Source organism: Pristis pectinata, chromosome 3 (assembly GCF_009764475.1).
Source record: "Pristis pectinata isolate sPriPec2 chromosome 3, sPriPec2.1.pri, whole genome shotgun sequence".
In the NCBI taxonomy this organism is placed as follows: Eukaryota; Metazoa; Chordata; class Chondrichthyes; order Rhinopristiformes; family Pristidae; genus Pristis; species Pristis pectinata.
In genome coordinates, this window is record NC_067407.1 from 300,289 (window position 1) to 316,977 (window position 16,689).

The window sequence follows — 16,689 nt, forward strand, 5'->3', positions numbered from 1 at the left end:
TACTCGCCAAGGACTTCTCATGCCCCCTTCTAGCTTTCCTAAGTCCATTCTTAAGCTCCCTCCTAGCTCCCTTGTAACTCTCCGGAGCCCTGTCTGATCCATGCTTTCTAAACCTCAGGTAAGTTTCTTTCTTTTTCTTGACAAGATATTCTACATCTCATGTCAACCATGGTTCCTTCACTCTACCATCCTTACCCTGCCTTAGTGGAACAAACCTATCCAGAACCCCATGCAAGTACTCCCTGAACAACCTCCACATTTCCACTGTGCACTTTCCCAAGAATATCTGTTCCTAATTTACGTTCTCAAGTTCCTGCCTAATAGCTTCATAATTCCCTCTCCCCCAGTTAAATACTTTACCATATCATCTGCTCCTATACCTCTCCAAAGCTATGGTAAAGGTCAAGGAGTTATAGTCTTTCTCCAAAATGCTCTCCCACCGAGAGATCTGAAACCTGATCAGGCTCATTGCCTAGTACCAGGTCCAGTATGGCCTCTCCTCTAGTGGGCCTGTCCACATACTGTGTCAGGAATCCTTCCTGTGCACACTGAATAAACTCCATCCAGACTTTATTCGGACTTTATTCCCTGGAGTGCAGGAGAATGAGGGGAGTTCTTATAGAGGTATACAAAATTATGAGGGGTATAGATAGGGTGAATGCATGCAGGCTTTTTCCCCTCAGGTTGAGTGAGACTAGAACTAGAGGTCATACGTTTAGGATGAAAGGTGAAATATTTAAGGATAATCTGAGGGGGAACTACTTCATTCAGAGGGTGGTGCAAGTGTGGAACGAGCTGCCAGCGGAAGTGGTGGATGCGGGTTCAATTGTAACATTTAAGAGAAGTTTGGATAGGTATATGGATGGGAGAGGTATGGAGGGCTATGATCTGGGTGAAGGTAGATTGGACTAGGCAGAAAACCAAGCCAGCATGGACTAGATAGGCCGAAGGGATTGTTTCTGTGCTGTAGTGCTCTGTGACACCTTGCTAAAATCCATATGTACCATATCCACCACACTCCCTTCATCAATTTGTCTCGTTACTTCCTTGAAAAACTCTATTCAACTCGTGAGGGACAACCTGCCCTTCACGGAGCCATGTTGACTATCCCTAATAAGAATATGCTTCTCCAAATGCTCATAAATCCCGTCCCTAAGAATCCTCTCCAATAGTTTGTCCACCACTGATGTAAGACTCACTGGTCTATAATTACAAGGATTATTCCTTTGACAGGGCGGCATGGTAGTGTGGTTAGTGTAACGCTATTACAGCGCCAGCGACCCAGGTTCAATTCCAGCCGCTGTCTGTAAGGAGTTTGTACGTTCTCCCTGTGTCTGTGTGGGTTTCCTCCGGGTGCTCTGGTTTCCTCCCACATTCCAAAGACGTACGGGTTAGGAAGTTGTGGACATGCTATGTTGGTGCCGGAAGCGTGGTGGCACTTGCGAGCTGCTCCCAGAACACTTTACGCAAAAGATGCATTTCACTGTGAGTTTCAATGTACGTGTGACTAATAAATAAATACCTTATCTTACCTTTCTTGAATAATGGAACAACGCTTGCCATCCTCCAATCCTCCATTACCACTCCTGTGGCCAGGGAGCACTCAAAGATCATTGTTAATGCTTCAGCAATCTCTTCCCTCCCTTCCCATATAACCTGGGGTACATCCTATCTGACCTCGGGGACTTATCTATCCTAATGCTTTTTAGTAGCTCCAACACTGCTTCTTTCTTAAGCTTGATACACTCCAACACATTTGCCTGTTCTATGCTAACCTCATATTTGTCTAAGTCCCTGTCCCTGGTGAACACTGAAGCAAAGCATTCATTCAGGACATCCCCTACATCCTTAACCTGAGTGGTCCTATCCCCAACGTAGTCATCCTCTTGTTCATTACATACGTGTAGAACACCTTTGGGTTTTCCTTAACCCTACTTGCCAAGGCCTTCTCATGTCCCCTTCTTGCTCTCCTAAGTCCCTTCTTAAGCTCCTTCCTGGCTACCTTATAACTCTCAAGAGCCCTATTTGATTTTTGCTTCCTAAACCTTAACTATGCTTCCTTCTTCCTCTTATCTAAAGCTTCCACCTCTCTTGTTCACCTACCTTCTCAATGAGTACTTCTCTTTGGTATACACCAGGGAGAGGGGTCTTGATGACACGGAAGGGAGTGCTGGTAAGGGTAATGTTCTCGAGGTTGTAGATATCAAGAGAGAGGATGTGTTGAAGTTGTTAAATAATATTAAGACAGATAAATCTCCGGGGCCTGACGGGATTTTCCCCAGGCTGCTTCGAGAGGCTAGGGAGGAGATTGTTGAACCACTGGTAAGGATCTTTGAGTCCTCGTTGTCCATGGGGATGGTGCCAGAGGGTTGGAGGGTTGCGAATGTTGTCCCCTTGTTCAAAAAAGGTAATAGGGATAGGCCAGGGAATTATAGACCAGTGAGTCTCACGTCTGTGGTGGGTAAGCTGTTAGGAAGGATTCTAAGGGATAGGATTTATGAACACCTTGAGAATCATGGACTGATTAGGGACAGCCAGCATGGCTTTGTGAAGGGAAGATCTTGCCTCACAAGCCTGATAGAGTTCTTTGAGGAGGTGACCAGGAAGATTGATGACGGCAGTGCGGTGGATGTGGTTTACATGGATTTTAGTAAGGCATTTGATAAGGTTCCTCATGGTAGGCTTCTTCAGAAGGTCAGAGGCCAAGGGATCCAAGGAAGCTTGGCTGTGTGGATCAGGAATTGGCTTGCATGTAGAAAGCAGAGGGTTGTGGTGGAAGGAGTGCCCTCGGATTGGAAGGCAGTGACTAGTGGTGTCCTGCAGGGATCGGTTCTAGGACCTCTACTTTTTGTGATATTTATAGATGACTTAGATGAGGGGCTGGAGCTGGGTTAGTAAGTTTGCGGACGACACTAAGATAGGCGGTGTTGTGGATAGTGTGGAGGGCTGTCGGAGCTTACAGAGGGATATTGATAGGATGCAGAGCTGGGCTGACAAGTGGCAGATGGAGTTCAATCCGGAGAAGTGTGAGGTGGTACACTTTGGAAGGACAAACTCCAGGGCAGAGTACTGGGTGAATGGCAAGGTACTTGGCAGTGTGGAGGAGCAGAGGGATCTGGGGGTTCATATTCACAGTTCATTGAAAGTTGCCTCACAGGTGGAAAGAGCAGTTAAGAAGGCCAATGGGATGTTGGCTTTCATAAATCGCGGGATTGAGTTTAAGAGCCGTGAAGTGATGATGCAGCTTTACAAAACTCTAATTAGGCCACACTTAGAGTACTGTGTTCAGTTCTGGTCGCCTCATTATAGGAAGGCTGTGGAGGCATTGGAGAGGGTGCAGAGGAGATTTACCAGGATGCTGCCTGGATTAGAGAGTATTGAATATGAGGAGAGGCTTAAGGTGCTAGGGCTTTATTCACTGGAAAGGAGGAGGATGAGAGGAGACATGATAGAGGTATATAAAATACTGAGAGGAATAGATAGAGTAGACAGTCAGCGCCTCCTTCCCAGGGCACCAATGCTCAAGACGAGAGGGCATGGCTTTAAGGTTATGGGTGGGGGGTTCAGGGGAGATGTCAGGGGGAGGTTTTTCACCCAGAGAGTGGTTGGTGCGTGGAATGCATTGCCTGGGGTGGTGGTGGAGGCAGATACATTGAACAGGTTCAAGAGCTTGTTGGATAGGCATATGGAGGAGTATGGGATGGGGGGATATGCGGGAGGAAGGGGTTAGGTAGTGTGAGGGTGGTTTGATGGACAGCACAACATGGTGGGCCGAAGGGCCTGTTTTGTGCTGTATGGTTCTATGGTTCATCCTTTCCTTCTCTCAGTAGGACAAACTTATCCTGAACTCCATGTAAGTGTTCCCCAAACAACATCCACATTTCTGCAGTGAAATTACCAGACAAAATCTGTTCCCAATTTACACTACCAAGTTCCTGCCTAATACAATTGTAGTTGGCCCACCCCCATAATGTCTGTCCTATCCTCGTGCATGGCTATGCTGAAGGTCAGAGAGTTGTGGTCACTATCCCTGAAGAGCTCACCCACCGAGAGGTCTGTCACCTGACCAGGTTAATTGCCTAGCACCAGATCCAGCATGGCCTCTCCTCTAGTCAGCCTGTCTACATACTGTGTCAGGAATCCTTCCTGGACACACCTAACAAATCCTGCCCCATCTAAACTTTTTGCACTGAGGAGGTGCCAATCAATATTAGGGAAGTTACAGCTGTGCGTAGACAGGACAGCCCGGAGGGCTCATCTACAGAGGCCATATAGGTGGAGCTGAGGAACGGAAAAGGTGTGACCACACCAACAGGGTTGTATTATAGACTTCCCAATAGTCAGAGACAACTGGAGGAGCAAATCTGTAGAGAGATAGCAGACTGATGTAAGAAACAGAAAGTTGTAATAGTAGGGGATTTTAACTTTCCACATATTGACTGGGACTCTCACACTGTGAAAGGGCTGGATGGCTTGGAGTTTGTCAAATGTGTTCAGGAATGTTTTCTAAATCAATATATAGAGGTACCAATGAGAGAGAATGCAATACTTTATCTCCTATTAGGGAACCAGGCAGGTCAGGTGACAGAAGTATGTGTAGGTGAGCATTTTGGGTCCAGTAACCATAATGTCATTAGTTTCAAGTTAATTATGGATAAGGACAGGTCTGGTCCTCGGGTTGAGGTTCTAAATTGGAGAAAGGCCAAATTTGTGGAAATGAGAAAGGATCTAGGAAGAGTGGATTGGGATAAGTTTTTTCTGGCAAGAATGTGTTCAGTAAGTGGAAGGCCTTCAAAGGCGAAATTCTGAGAGTGCAGAGTTTGCATGTTCCTGCCAGGATTAAAGGCAAAGTTAACAAGCATAGGGAACTGTGGTTTTCAAGGGATATTGGTGCTCTGGTTAAGAAAAAGAGAGAGGTGTATAGCAGGTATAGGCAACTAGGAACAAATGAGGAACTTGAAGAGTATATAAAATGTAAGAAAATACTAAAGAAGGAAATCAGGAGGGCAAAAAGAAGACATGAGGTTGCTTTGGCAGATAATGTGAAGGTAAACCCGAAAGGTTTCTACAAATATATTAAAAGGATAGTAAGGGACAAAATTGGTCCCCTATAAGATCAGAGTGGTCGTCTATGTGTGGAGCCTCAGGAGATGGGGGAGATCTTAAACAGTTTTTTTGCATCAGTATTTACTCAGGAAACGGGCATCGTGGATATGGAAGGAAGGGAAACAAGCAGTAGTGTCATGGACCATATAGAGATTAAAGAGCAGGAGGTGCTTGCTGCCTTACAGCGAATAAAGGTAGATAAATCCCCTGGGCCTGACATGGTATTTCCTCGGACTTTGAGAGAGACTAGTGTAGAAATTGCAGGAGTCCCGGCAGATATATTTAAAGTGTCCTTAGCCACGGGTGCAGTGCCAGAGGACTGGAGGGTAGCTCATGTTGTTCTGTTGTTTAAAAAAGGCTCCAAAAGTAAACCAGGTAATTACAGGCCGGTGAGCCTGACATCAGTAGTAGGTAAGTTATTGGAAGGTGTTCTGAGAGATTGGATATACAAGTATTTGGACAGCCAAGGGCTGATTAGGGATAGTCAGCATGGCTTTGTGTGTGGTAGATCGTGTTTAACGAATCTTGTAGAGTTTTTCGAGGAGGTTACTAAGAAAGTAGATGAAAGAAAGGCTGTGGATGTTGTCTACATGGACTCCAGTAAGGCCTTTGACAAGGTCCTACATGGGAGGTTAGTTCATATGGTTCAGACACTAGGTATCCATGGAGAGGTTGTAAACTGGATTCGAAATTGGCTGTGTGGGAGAAGACAGAGAGTGGTAGTGGATGATTGTTTCTCAGACAGGAGGCCTGTGACTAGTGGTGTGCCTCAGGGATCTGTGCTGGGACCATTGTTGTTTGTTGTCTATATCAATGATCTAGATGATAATGTGGTAAATTGGATCAGCAAGTTTGCTGATGACACTAAGATTGGAGGCGTAGTGGACAGCGAGGAAGGATTTCAAAGCTTGCAGAGGGATCTGGACCAATTGGAAGAATGGGCCAGAAAATGGCAGATGGAATTTAATGCAGACAAGTGTGAGGTGTTGCATTTTGGAAGGACAAATCAAGGGAGGACATACACAGTAAATGGTAGGGCACTGAGGAGTGCGGAGGAACAAAGAGATCTGGGAATTCAGATACATAATTCCCTGAAAGTAGCGTCGCAGGTAGACAGGGTTGGAAAGAAGGGTTTTGGCATCCTGGCATTCATAAATCAAAGTATTGAGTATAGGAGTTGGGATGTTATGGTGCGGTTGTATAAGTCATTGGTGAGGCCAAATTTGGAGTATTGTGTGCAGTTCTGGTCACCTAACTATAGGAAGGATATCAGTAAGATTGAAAGAGTTTACTAGAATGTTGCCGGGTCTTCAGGACTTGAGTTACAGGGAAAGATTGAACAGGTTAGGACTTTATTCCTTGGAGTGTAGAAGAATGAGGGGAGATTTGATAGATGTTTACAAAATTACGAGGGGTATAGACAGAGTTAATGCGAGTAGGCTCTTTCCATGTAGATTAGGAGAGATAAGTACGAGAGGACATGGCTTTAGGGTGAAAGGGGAAAGGTTTAGGGGGAACATTAGGGGGAACGTCTTCACTCAGAGAGTGGTGGGAGCATGGAACGAGCTGCCATCTGACGTGGTAAATGCGGGCCCACTCTTGAGTTTTAAGAATAAATTGGATAGATACATGGATGGGAGAGGTCTGGAGGGTTATGGACTGGGTGCAGGTCAATGGGTATTAGTTGGTATTGGTTTATTATTATTGTCACTTGTACTGAGGTACAGTGAAAAACTTGTCTTACAAACCGATCTTGCAGGTCAATTCATTACACAGTGCAGTTACTTCAAGTTAGTAGAGTGCATTGATGTAGTACAGGTGAAAAAAAAAACAATAGCAGTACAGAGTAAAGTGTCACAGCTACAGAGAAAGTGCAGTGCAATAAGGTGCAAGGTCATAACAAGGTAGATCATGAGGTCATAGGTCATAGTCCATCTCATTGTATAAGGGAACTGTTCAATAGTCTTATCACAGTGGGGTAGAAACTGTCCTTTAAGTCTGGTGGTACGTGCCCTCAGGCACCTGTATCTTCTACCCGATGGAAGAGTAGAGAAGAGAGAATGTCCCAGGTGGGTGGGGTCTTTGATTATGCTGGCTGCTTCACCAAGAGAACGAGAGGTAAAGACAGAGTCCAAGGAGGGGAGACTGGTGTCCGTGATGTGCTGGGCTGCATCCACAACTCTCTGCAGCTTCTTGCGGTTTTGGGCAGAGCAGTTGCCATACCAAGCTGTGATACATCCTGATAGGATGCTTTCTATGGTGCATCAGTAAAAGTTGGTGAGAGTCAAAGGGGACAAACCAAATTTCTTTAGCCTCCTGAAGAAGTAGAGGCACTGGTGAGCTTTCTTGGCCATGGCATCCGCATGGTTTGTCTGGGACATGTTGTTGGTGATGTTCACTTCCAGTAACTTGAAGCTGTCAACCCTCTCGACCTCAGCACCACTGATGTAGACAGGTGCATGTACACCGCCCCCTTTCCTGAAGTCAAAGACCAGCTCTTTTGTTTTGTTGACATTGAGGGAAAGGTTATTGTCATGACACCATTCCACTAAGCTCTCTATCTCCTTCCTGTACTCCGACTCATCGCTGTTTGAGGTATGGCCTACAACGGTGGTATCATCTGCAAACTTGTAGATGGAGCTAGAGCAGAATCTGGCCACACAGTCATGAGTGTATAGGGAGTAGAGTAGAGGGTTGAGGACGCAGCCTTGAGGTGCGCCAGTGTTGAGAATAATCGTGCTGGAGGAATTGCTGCCTTTCCTCACTGATTGCGGTCTGTTTGTTAGAAAGTCAAGGATCCAGTTACAGAGGGAGGTGTTGAGTCCTAGGTCTCGGAGTTTGGTGTCAAGCTTGCTTGGTATTATAGTATTGAAGGCAGAGCTGAAGTCACTAAACAATAGTCTAATGTAGGTGTCTTTACTGTCCAGATGCTCCAGAGCTGAGTGAAGGGCCAGGGAGATGGCATCCGCTGTAGACCTGTTTCAGCGATAGGTGAATTGCAATAGGTCCAGGTTGTCTGGTAGGCTGGAGTTGATGCGTGCCATGACCAACCTCTCAAAGTACTTCATGATGTTGGATGTCAGAGCCACTGGTTGGTAGTCATTGAGGCATGTTACCTTGCTTTTCTTTGGTACCGGGATGATAGTGGTCTTCTTAAAACAGGAGGGAACCTGAGATTGAAGCAGGGAGAGGTTGAATATGTCCACAAATACTTCTGCCAGCTGATCAGCACAAGATCTGAGCATGCGGCCCGGGACACCATCTGGGTGTTCGCTCTTCGGAAGATTGATCTTACATCCTCCACCGTGATCACAGGTTCAGCTGCGTTGGTGGCTGTCAGAGTGGATGGTGACAATCCACTTCCTTTCTGTTCAAAACGTGCATAGAATGCGTTAAGTTCATCAGGAAGGGATGCGCTGTTGTTAGCTATGCAGCCTGACTTCGTCTTGTAGCCTGTTATGGCACGTAAGCCCTGCCATAACTGATGGCTGGTCAGGAACTCTATTTTGAGTTGGTATTGCCTCTTGGCGTCCCTTATAGCTTTACGAAGGTCATACCTCGCTTTCTTGTACAGATCAGGATTACCAGATTTGTGTGCAGCAGTCCTCTCCTTCAGAACGGATTGGATCTCCCAGTTCATCCATGGTTTCCTGTTTGGGAAAACCCGTATTGTCCTCTTTGGTACACAGTCCTCCACACACTTGCTGATAAAGTCTGTGATGGTGGTGGCATACTCATCAACGCTGGCAGCTGAATCTTTGAACATGGTCCAGTCCACTGTCTCAAAGCAGTCACGTAGAAGCTCATCTGCTTCCTCAGACCAGCGGAATAAAGTTTCAACACAGACTAGAAGGGCCGAATGGCCTGTTTTCTGTGCTGTAGTGTTCAATGGTTCTAAGTTGAAGTCACCCATGACAACAACCCTGTTATTTTTGCACCTTTCCAAATTCTGCCTACTTATCTGCTCCTCAGTGTCCCGGTGGCTAATTGGGGACCTACAGAATACTCCCAATAGAGTGATTGCACCCATCCTGTTTCTGACTTCAACCCACACTGACTGAATAAATGATCCCTCTGATTTCCTCCTTTCCTACAGCTGTGATACTATCCCTGATTAGCAATGCCACCCCCTCTTCCACCTCTTCTACCTCCCTCCCTACCCCTTTTGAAACATCTAAACCCCGAAACCTCAAACAGCCATTCCTGCCCTTGTGACAGCCAAGTCTCTGTAATGGCCACAACATCGTAATTCCCTGTACTGATCCATGCTCTAAATTCATCACCCTTATCCTTAACAGTTCTTGCATTGAAGTAAACACATTTCAAACCATCTAACTGACTGCATTTATGCCCTATCCCCTGTCTATGCTGCCTCATATTCTTTGTACACATTGCACCTACTTCTGCACCAGTTTATCCAACCTCTCCTGATAGTTAATACATCGCAATCCAGGCAATATCCTCATGAACCTCTTCTGCACCCTCTCCAAAGCCTGCACATCCTTCCTGTAATGGGGCAGCCAGAACTGCACACAATGCTCCAAATGTGGCCTAAATGAAATTTTATACGGCTGTAACGTGACTTCCTGACTCTTATACTCAATGCCTCCACCAATATGAACTCCCAACTTTTATACTCAGTGCCCTGACTGATGAAGGCAAGCGTGCCGTACGCCTTCCTCACCACCCTATCTACTTCTGTTGCCACTTTCAGGAAACTAGGGACTTGCCTCCCATGATCCCTCTGTACATCAGTGTCCTGCCACTCGCTCTCCTCTTACATCCGACCTCGCAAAACGCAACACCTCACACGTCTGGACTAAGCTCCATCTGCCATGTCTCTGCCCAAATTTTCACCTGATGTACTGTATATCCCGCTGTATCCTTTGACAACCGTCCTCATTATCCACAATACACCCGATTTTCACGTCATCTGCAAGCTTACTAATCAGCTCACTTTCATTTATATCCAGCTCATTTATTATATATGTCACATACAACAAAGGTCCCAGCACTGATCCCTGTGGAACACCACTGGTCAGAATAACACCCCTGCACTACCTCCCTCTGTATTCTATGCACCACTTCTCTATCTCAACCAGTAAAATGTCTGTCATACCTGGAAATGTTTTGACAACAGACTCTTCCTGTCATCCTCGATTTGCCGGAACTGACCCTTCATTCCTTTCATTTGAGTTTCCATCTTTAAGACATACTGAAAGTCCCTCTGGGTCCTCAGATTCAGAACTTCAATAGATTGAGACATGTTCTGCACCTATAGTCAAACAAAACAAAAGTTGGAAATCAAAATACTGCAGATGTCAGGAATCTGACATAAAAATGGAAAATGCTGGAAACAGCAGGTCGGACAGGATCTGTGGGGTGAGAAATAAGTTAACACCAGATTGAAGATCCTTCAGTGGTACTTTGTTGGAAATTATTCCCAGTTTGACAAAGGGTTCCAGACATGAAGTGTTGATTCTGTTTCTCAGTTTCTCACTGGACAAATGCTGTCTGACCTGCTGAGTGTTTCTTGCATTTTCTGTTTTTATACAAAAAAATGAAATGTTATAACACTATGGTTTTTATGCAGAGTCACAGAGCACAGAAATCGGCCCTTCAGCCCACCAAGTCCACCCCAACCATCAAACACCCATTTAGGGTCATAGAGTCATACAGCACAGAAACAGGTTCTTTGGACTAACTCGTCCAATCCAACCAAAGGTGCCTTCCTGAGCTACTTCCATTTATACTAACTCCATTTTGTTCTCCCCATAGTCCCACTAACTCCCCCCAGATTCTCCCATTCACCCACACACTAGGGGACAACTTACAGCCAACCCACGTGCCTATGTGATGTGGGAAACATCCAAAGCACCCAGGGGAAACCCAGAGAGATTGTGCAAACTCCATATAGACCGCACTGGAGGTCCGGATGGAACCTGGATCTCTAGAACTGTGAGGCAGTGGCTGTTCTGCACAACTGTGCTGTCGCCAAAGTTGAGTGTTGTTTGCTGTTGAATAAATAGCCTGGAGAGGCTAGGGTGTTTTCCCTGGAGTGTTGGAGGCTGAGGAGGGTGATCTTATAGTAGTTTATAAAATCATGAGGGGCGTAGATAAAGTGAATGGACAGTCTTTTTCCCAGGGTTGGGGAGTCTAAAACTAGAGGTAACAGGTATAAGGTGAGAGGAGTAAGATTTAAAGGGGACCTGAGGGGCAACTTTTTCACACAGAAGATGGTGGATACATGGATAGGAAAGGTTTAGAGGGATACAGGCCAAATGCAGGCGAATGGGACTAGCTTAGGTAGGCAATTTGGTTGGCGTGGATGATTTGGGCCGAAGGGCCTGTTTCCATGCTGTATGACTTATGAATTAGGAACTCCAATCTTATTACGTGCCATACTGAGCACGGTTATGAAAATCTATGTCCGCCACACATATGATTCCTCCGAGCGTACCCATACCTTCTCTAGGAGCTGTTGCAGTTGCTTGCTTCGTGCATCCCTGGAGCACAGGTTCTGCTCCGGAGCCACCACAGTGCAGATGCATCTTCCGTCGGGGTCCTGGGCTGAGCTGTAGACTTGCCAGCCTTCCCTCAGCCTGACAGACTGTGGAGGCAAGATCGAATAGTGGGAGCATCAGCTGGCTTTATCAACAATCAGCCGGCATAATGCTGGTAATTGTTCACAGACTGGAGGCTGCTTAACCCCTCAAAACTATTCTGACATTCGTCAGATTGTGCTGGCCTCACCTCCTCATCCATCTGCCTTTGCTCCAACCACCATACTCTCTCTGTGGTTTTCTGTGCATTGGTTTGTCCAATGCTGTCTCACTATCTGATTCTTTCTCTTTTTTTTCTGTTTCTCTTTATTTGGGTTTCTGCCCCTTTTGTCCTCTCTCCTTTTCTGTGTCTTTCTCTCTGTCTCTCGTCCTGCTCTCTCTTTATCTTTCCTTGAACTTGTCCTGCCACCTTCAGCAATCAATGCATGGACCAAATTCCTATCTCCCTTTTTGGCAGCTGGCTCCTATCGCTGTTACAACATGATCAAAACAAAGAGATCAAACTCAGATTCTCTTCAAGTTTAAGACTGATTAAACTGAGTGTCATAGAGTCACAGTCCCCAGGCACTTTGGCCCATCAAGTCCGTGCCGACCGTCACCCACCCATTTACATCAACCCTACACTGATCCCATTTCATTCTCCCCACATTCCCATCAACTCCCCCCAGATTCTACCCCTCACCCACACACTGGGGGCAATTTACAGCGGCCAATTAACCCACTGATCCGCATGTCATTGGGATGTGGGAGGAAACTGGAGCACCGAGGGGAAACCTATGCGGTCACAGGGAGAACGTGCAAACTCCACACAGACAGCGCCGGAGGTCAGGATCGACCCAGGTCGCTGTAGCAGAGGCAGTGGCTCTCCCCGCTTCACCACTGTGCCATCACTCTATGTGTTGAAGTGTTTCTGTTAACCCTTTGTCATTCATTTCCTTACTGCTTTTCCCAGGATGGAGTCCCCACTTTGGAAAGGGCAATGGGAGAAGGTGCAGAGAGAGTTGGGGGATTTACCATAACTCCTCACGCCTTAGAAGCAGACCATTTGGCACATCGAGAGTATGCTGGCTCACAAAGCAGTCACACTCCCTCAGTAACTTTCCATGTAACATCTTGACACACAAAAATAAACTAGCTTGGATAGACGCTCTGTACTGTAATACTTTATTCGGCATCCTGTTATTGGTTTATTTTGTACTACCTCAATGCACTGTTGTAATGATTTGTACGATCGGTCTGCAAGACAAGTTTTTCACTGTACCTCAGTACATGTGAAAATAATAAACCAATTTACTAATTCACCACCAGGAAAGTTTAGCCATAGCAGATATGTCTAAAACCAGAGGGCAGAGTTTCAGGCTCAAGGGGAAGAGGTTTAGAGGGGATCTGAGGAAAAAAGTGTTACCCAGGGGGCGGTTGGAATCACCAAAGGAGAGAAAGCTGCAGACTTGGTGTGGGTAAATGGTGTTGGTGTAGATGGGTACGATGGTCAGCATTGTCTTGGCAGGCTAAAGGGCCTGTAGGCCATCCAGCCCTTCAAACCTGCTTGTGATCATGGCTGATCATCCAAATTCAGTCCCCTGTTCCAGCTTTCTCCCCAATCTCTCAATCCCTCAAACCCCAAGAACCATATCCAACTCCTTCCCGAACACATTCATTAAATTGGCAGTTCGAGTGCATGTCTGGATACTTGTTAAATGTGAGAGTCTCTGCCTCCAGCACCCCCTCAGACAATGAGCTCCAGATTCCTACCTCCCTCTGGCTGAAGAAAGTTCTTCCTCAGATCCCTCTAAACGGCTTCCTTCTGCTTTTAGAACCTCTGTTGTCATTACATGTTAACAGATTACAGAGAAAATTAATGGGGGATGAGATGGCTCTGGGAGCGAGAATAGACTCGTATAACCGAATGGTCTGAAGAATGGTAAATTGCTCCACTCCCTCTGAACAATCTTCTGCTGCTCTTTCCCAGATCCCAGCAACTTCCTGCCCCTGGTCCCAATGTGGCCAGGACAATGTTGAATCTCTGTCCTGGGACAGATATTGATGAAATTAATGGTGTCATAGACAACACGCAAAGAGGCCCTTCAGCCCAACTTGTCCATGCTGATCAAGTTGCCTAACTGAGCTGGTCCTATTTACCCACGTTTGGCCCATATCCCTCTAAACCTTTCCTATCCATGTACCTGTCCAAATGTCTTTTAAACATTGTAATTGTACCCGTCTCTACTACTTCCTCTGGCAGCTTGTTCCATATACCCACCGCCCCCGTGTGAAAAACTTGCCCCTCAGTTCCCTTTAAATCTTTCCCCTCTCACCTTAAACCTGCACCCAACACAGTGGCACAGTGGGAAGAGCCACTGCCTCACAGCTCCAGAGACCCGGGTTCAATCCTGACCTCTGGTGCTGTCTGTGTGGAGTTCGCATGTTCTCCCTGTGACGTGTGGGTTTCCTCTGGGTGCTCCAGTTTCCTCCCACATCCCAGAGACGTGCAGGTCGATGGGTTAATTGGCCACTGTAAATTGTCCCCAGTGTGTGGGTGAGGGGTAGAATCTGGGGGGAGTTGATGGGAATGTGGGGAGAATGAAATGGGATCAGTGTAGGGCTGGTGTCAATGGGTGGGTGGTGGTCAACATGGACTCAATAGGCCCATTTCCCTACTGTATAATGTTGTGCCTTGATATATTATCATTATTAGCAAAATTCTGATTAATTGGACTGTAATAAGCCTAGGATTTGTTGGGAGCATCAGGTGAGAATCTGTGATGAGCGATTATTCTGAAATCCCCATCAGCATTAACGATTACATTGTCAATGAGGTGGATCAGTGTCATTAAATTTTTTAACATTAAATCTCTGTCCCTTTCTCTGTCCTGATGCCCATCTGACCTTCCCTGTTCCTCCAGACATAACGATCTTGTGACTAATCCACACTCAGTAAATGTTGTAACACGTGGATGGGTTTCACCAGGAATCACTTGGAAAATGATTTCAGTCATTCCCTTGTTAATAAACAATTTACCGGGGAGTATTTCAGATGTGGTTGGGGTGTGTGGGGAAGGAAGGCATTTTATTTTGGCAGGGAGACAGAGACAGACAGACAGGGAGGGCGACGGACGGACGGATGGACGGAGAGAGGGAGGGAGGGGAGGGTGACGGAGGGCGGGAGGGAGGGCGAGGGGGCGACGGAGGGAGGACGGGAGGGCGAGGGGGCGACGGCGGGAGGGCGGGCGAGAGGGCAACGGCGGGAGGACGGGAGGGCGAGAGGGCGACAGAGAGACAGGGCAGTGTGATAGGGAGCGATGAAAGGACAGAGAGAAAGAGACAGAGGCAGAAGCAAATGTGTGTACGCACACAAACTGATACAGAGAGAGACAGAGCAACATGGAGAGAAAGAAAAAGAAGATCTATAGAGAGAGAAGGGGGAGAGCAGAGAGACTGGCAGAGAGAGGGAGAGAGAGACACAAAGGGACACAGACACAAGCAAAGAAACAGAAGTATCTGCACCCAGAGAGAGGGGCAGAGAAAGAGAGACAGACACACACAACACACACACTCTCACACACATACAGTCTCTCACACACATTCACACTCACACACACGTTCTCGCACAGACACACACACTCTCACACAGACACACTCACGCACTCACATTCACAGACACACACGCACTCACATTCACACTCACACACACGTTCTCACACAGACACACACACTCTCATACGCACTCACACAAACACTCACACACACACAGACACACTCGCACTCACAGACACACTCACACACACACAGACACACTCGCACTCACAGACACACTCACAGACACTCACACACACAGTCACGTACCGAACTATCGGACAGAATGCGCATCCAGCGGCTCTGGGGCCAGAGCCGAGCTCCCGGCCGCTCCCCGAGCTCCCCAACCCCTCACTCACCCGGGAACTGCCCAGTCCGAGCAGCAGCAGCATCACCAGGGGTCCGGAGCCGCAGCGCGTCCACATCCCCATCGCCGGCCCGGCCCAGCGCTGCGCCGTCCGCCAGCCGCGCTCCGTCTCCCCGCGGCCGCTGGTCAGCTCCGGCCGGCGCTGCCTCCGCGTCCCTCCGCCCTCCTCCCTCCTCCCGCACCTGCAGCCCTCTCCTTCCCTACTGCATCCACCCCTCTCTCCCCAGCACCCGGTGCACGCACTGTCCAACCTTCCCCCAACTCAACAATCCGCCCTTCATCAGGGAGACACCCCCTCGGACTTCTCCTGGGACCTGGCGGCGGATGTGACTTCAAGCAGCACCTTGAGTGATGCTGTGGGTGCGCGGCAGACGACCGCCCCGGCTCACGGGGCTCTGTCCCTGGGGGAGATGTTCCTGATGGGCAGGGTGCCGGCGAGGCCACAGCCGGAGCCCCGCGCGGTGTGAGGGATGTCCTCCGATATTCCGCTGTCCGGACACTCGGAAATCCCCATATCTCGGAATTTTTGCCGCATCCAAAAATCTCTTCCTATACTTCACCCCCACCCCAGAAAGTGCGTTCCAGGCACCCACCCGCCTCTAGCTTTATATCTCCTTTAAACTCCCCCCCCCCCCCCCCCGCCCCTTTAAATGCATGTCCTGGTATTAGACATTTCACCGCTGGGGAGAAGACTCTATCTCCCCGTCTCTGTCTCTCATAACTTTACAAAGTTCTATCAGGTCTCCCCTCAGCCTCCGATACACCAGAGGCAACTAATCAAGCACCAGAGGGCGTGAGAGGGGGGAGAGTTCAGAGGAGATGTGCGGGGCAAGTTTTTTACACAGAGAGCGGTGGGTACCTGGAATGTGCTGCCAGGGGTGGGGGTGGAGGCAGATACGATAGAGGGGTTTAAGAGGCTCTTGGATAGACATATGGATGTGCATATTCATTTCAGGTCTTGCCCATCTCCTGTGGCTCCACACATAGAGTCACAGAGCCATACAGCACAGAAGCAGGCCCTTCAGCCCATCATGCCAACCAAGTTGCCTTCCTGAGCTAGCCCCATTTCCCTGTGTTTGG

General features: G+C 47.7%; 1 protein-coding gene across 1 annotated transcript in view; it reads right to left on the reverse strand.

The window, feature by feature from the left end:
* The window catches only part of olfm3a (olfactomedin 3a), a 29,569-nt gene extending 13,787 nt beyond the window's left edge, over positions 1 to 15,782 (reverse strand). The window contains exons 1-3 of the mRNA XM_052011952.1: positions 15,602 to 15,782; positions 11,573 to 11,716; positions 10,226 to 10,381 (exon numbers count right to left, since the gene is read on the reverse strand). Coding sequence (XP_051867912.1) covers positions 10,226 to 10,381; positions 11,573 to 11,716; positions 15,602 to 15,673 — 372 coding nt within the window. The 5' untranslated portion in view covers positions 15,674 to 15,782. The remainder of the gene's footprint in view (positions 1 to 10,225; positions 10,382 to 11,572; positions 11,717 to 15,601) is intronic.
* Between the last annotated feature and the right edge of the window lie 907 nt (positions 15,783 to 16,689).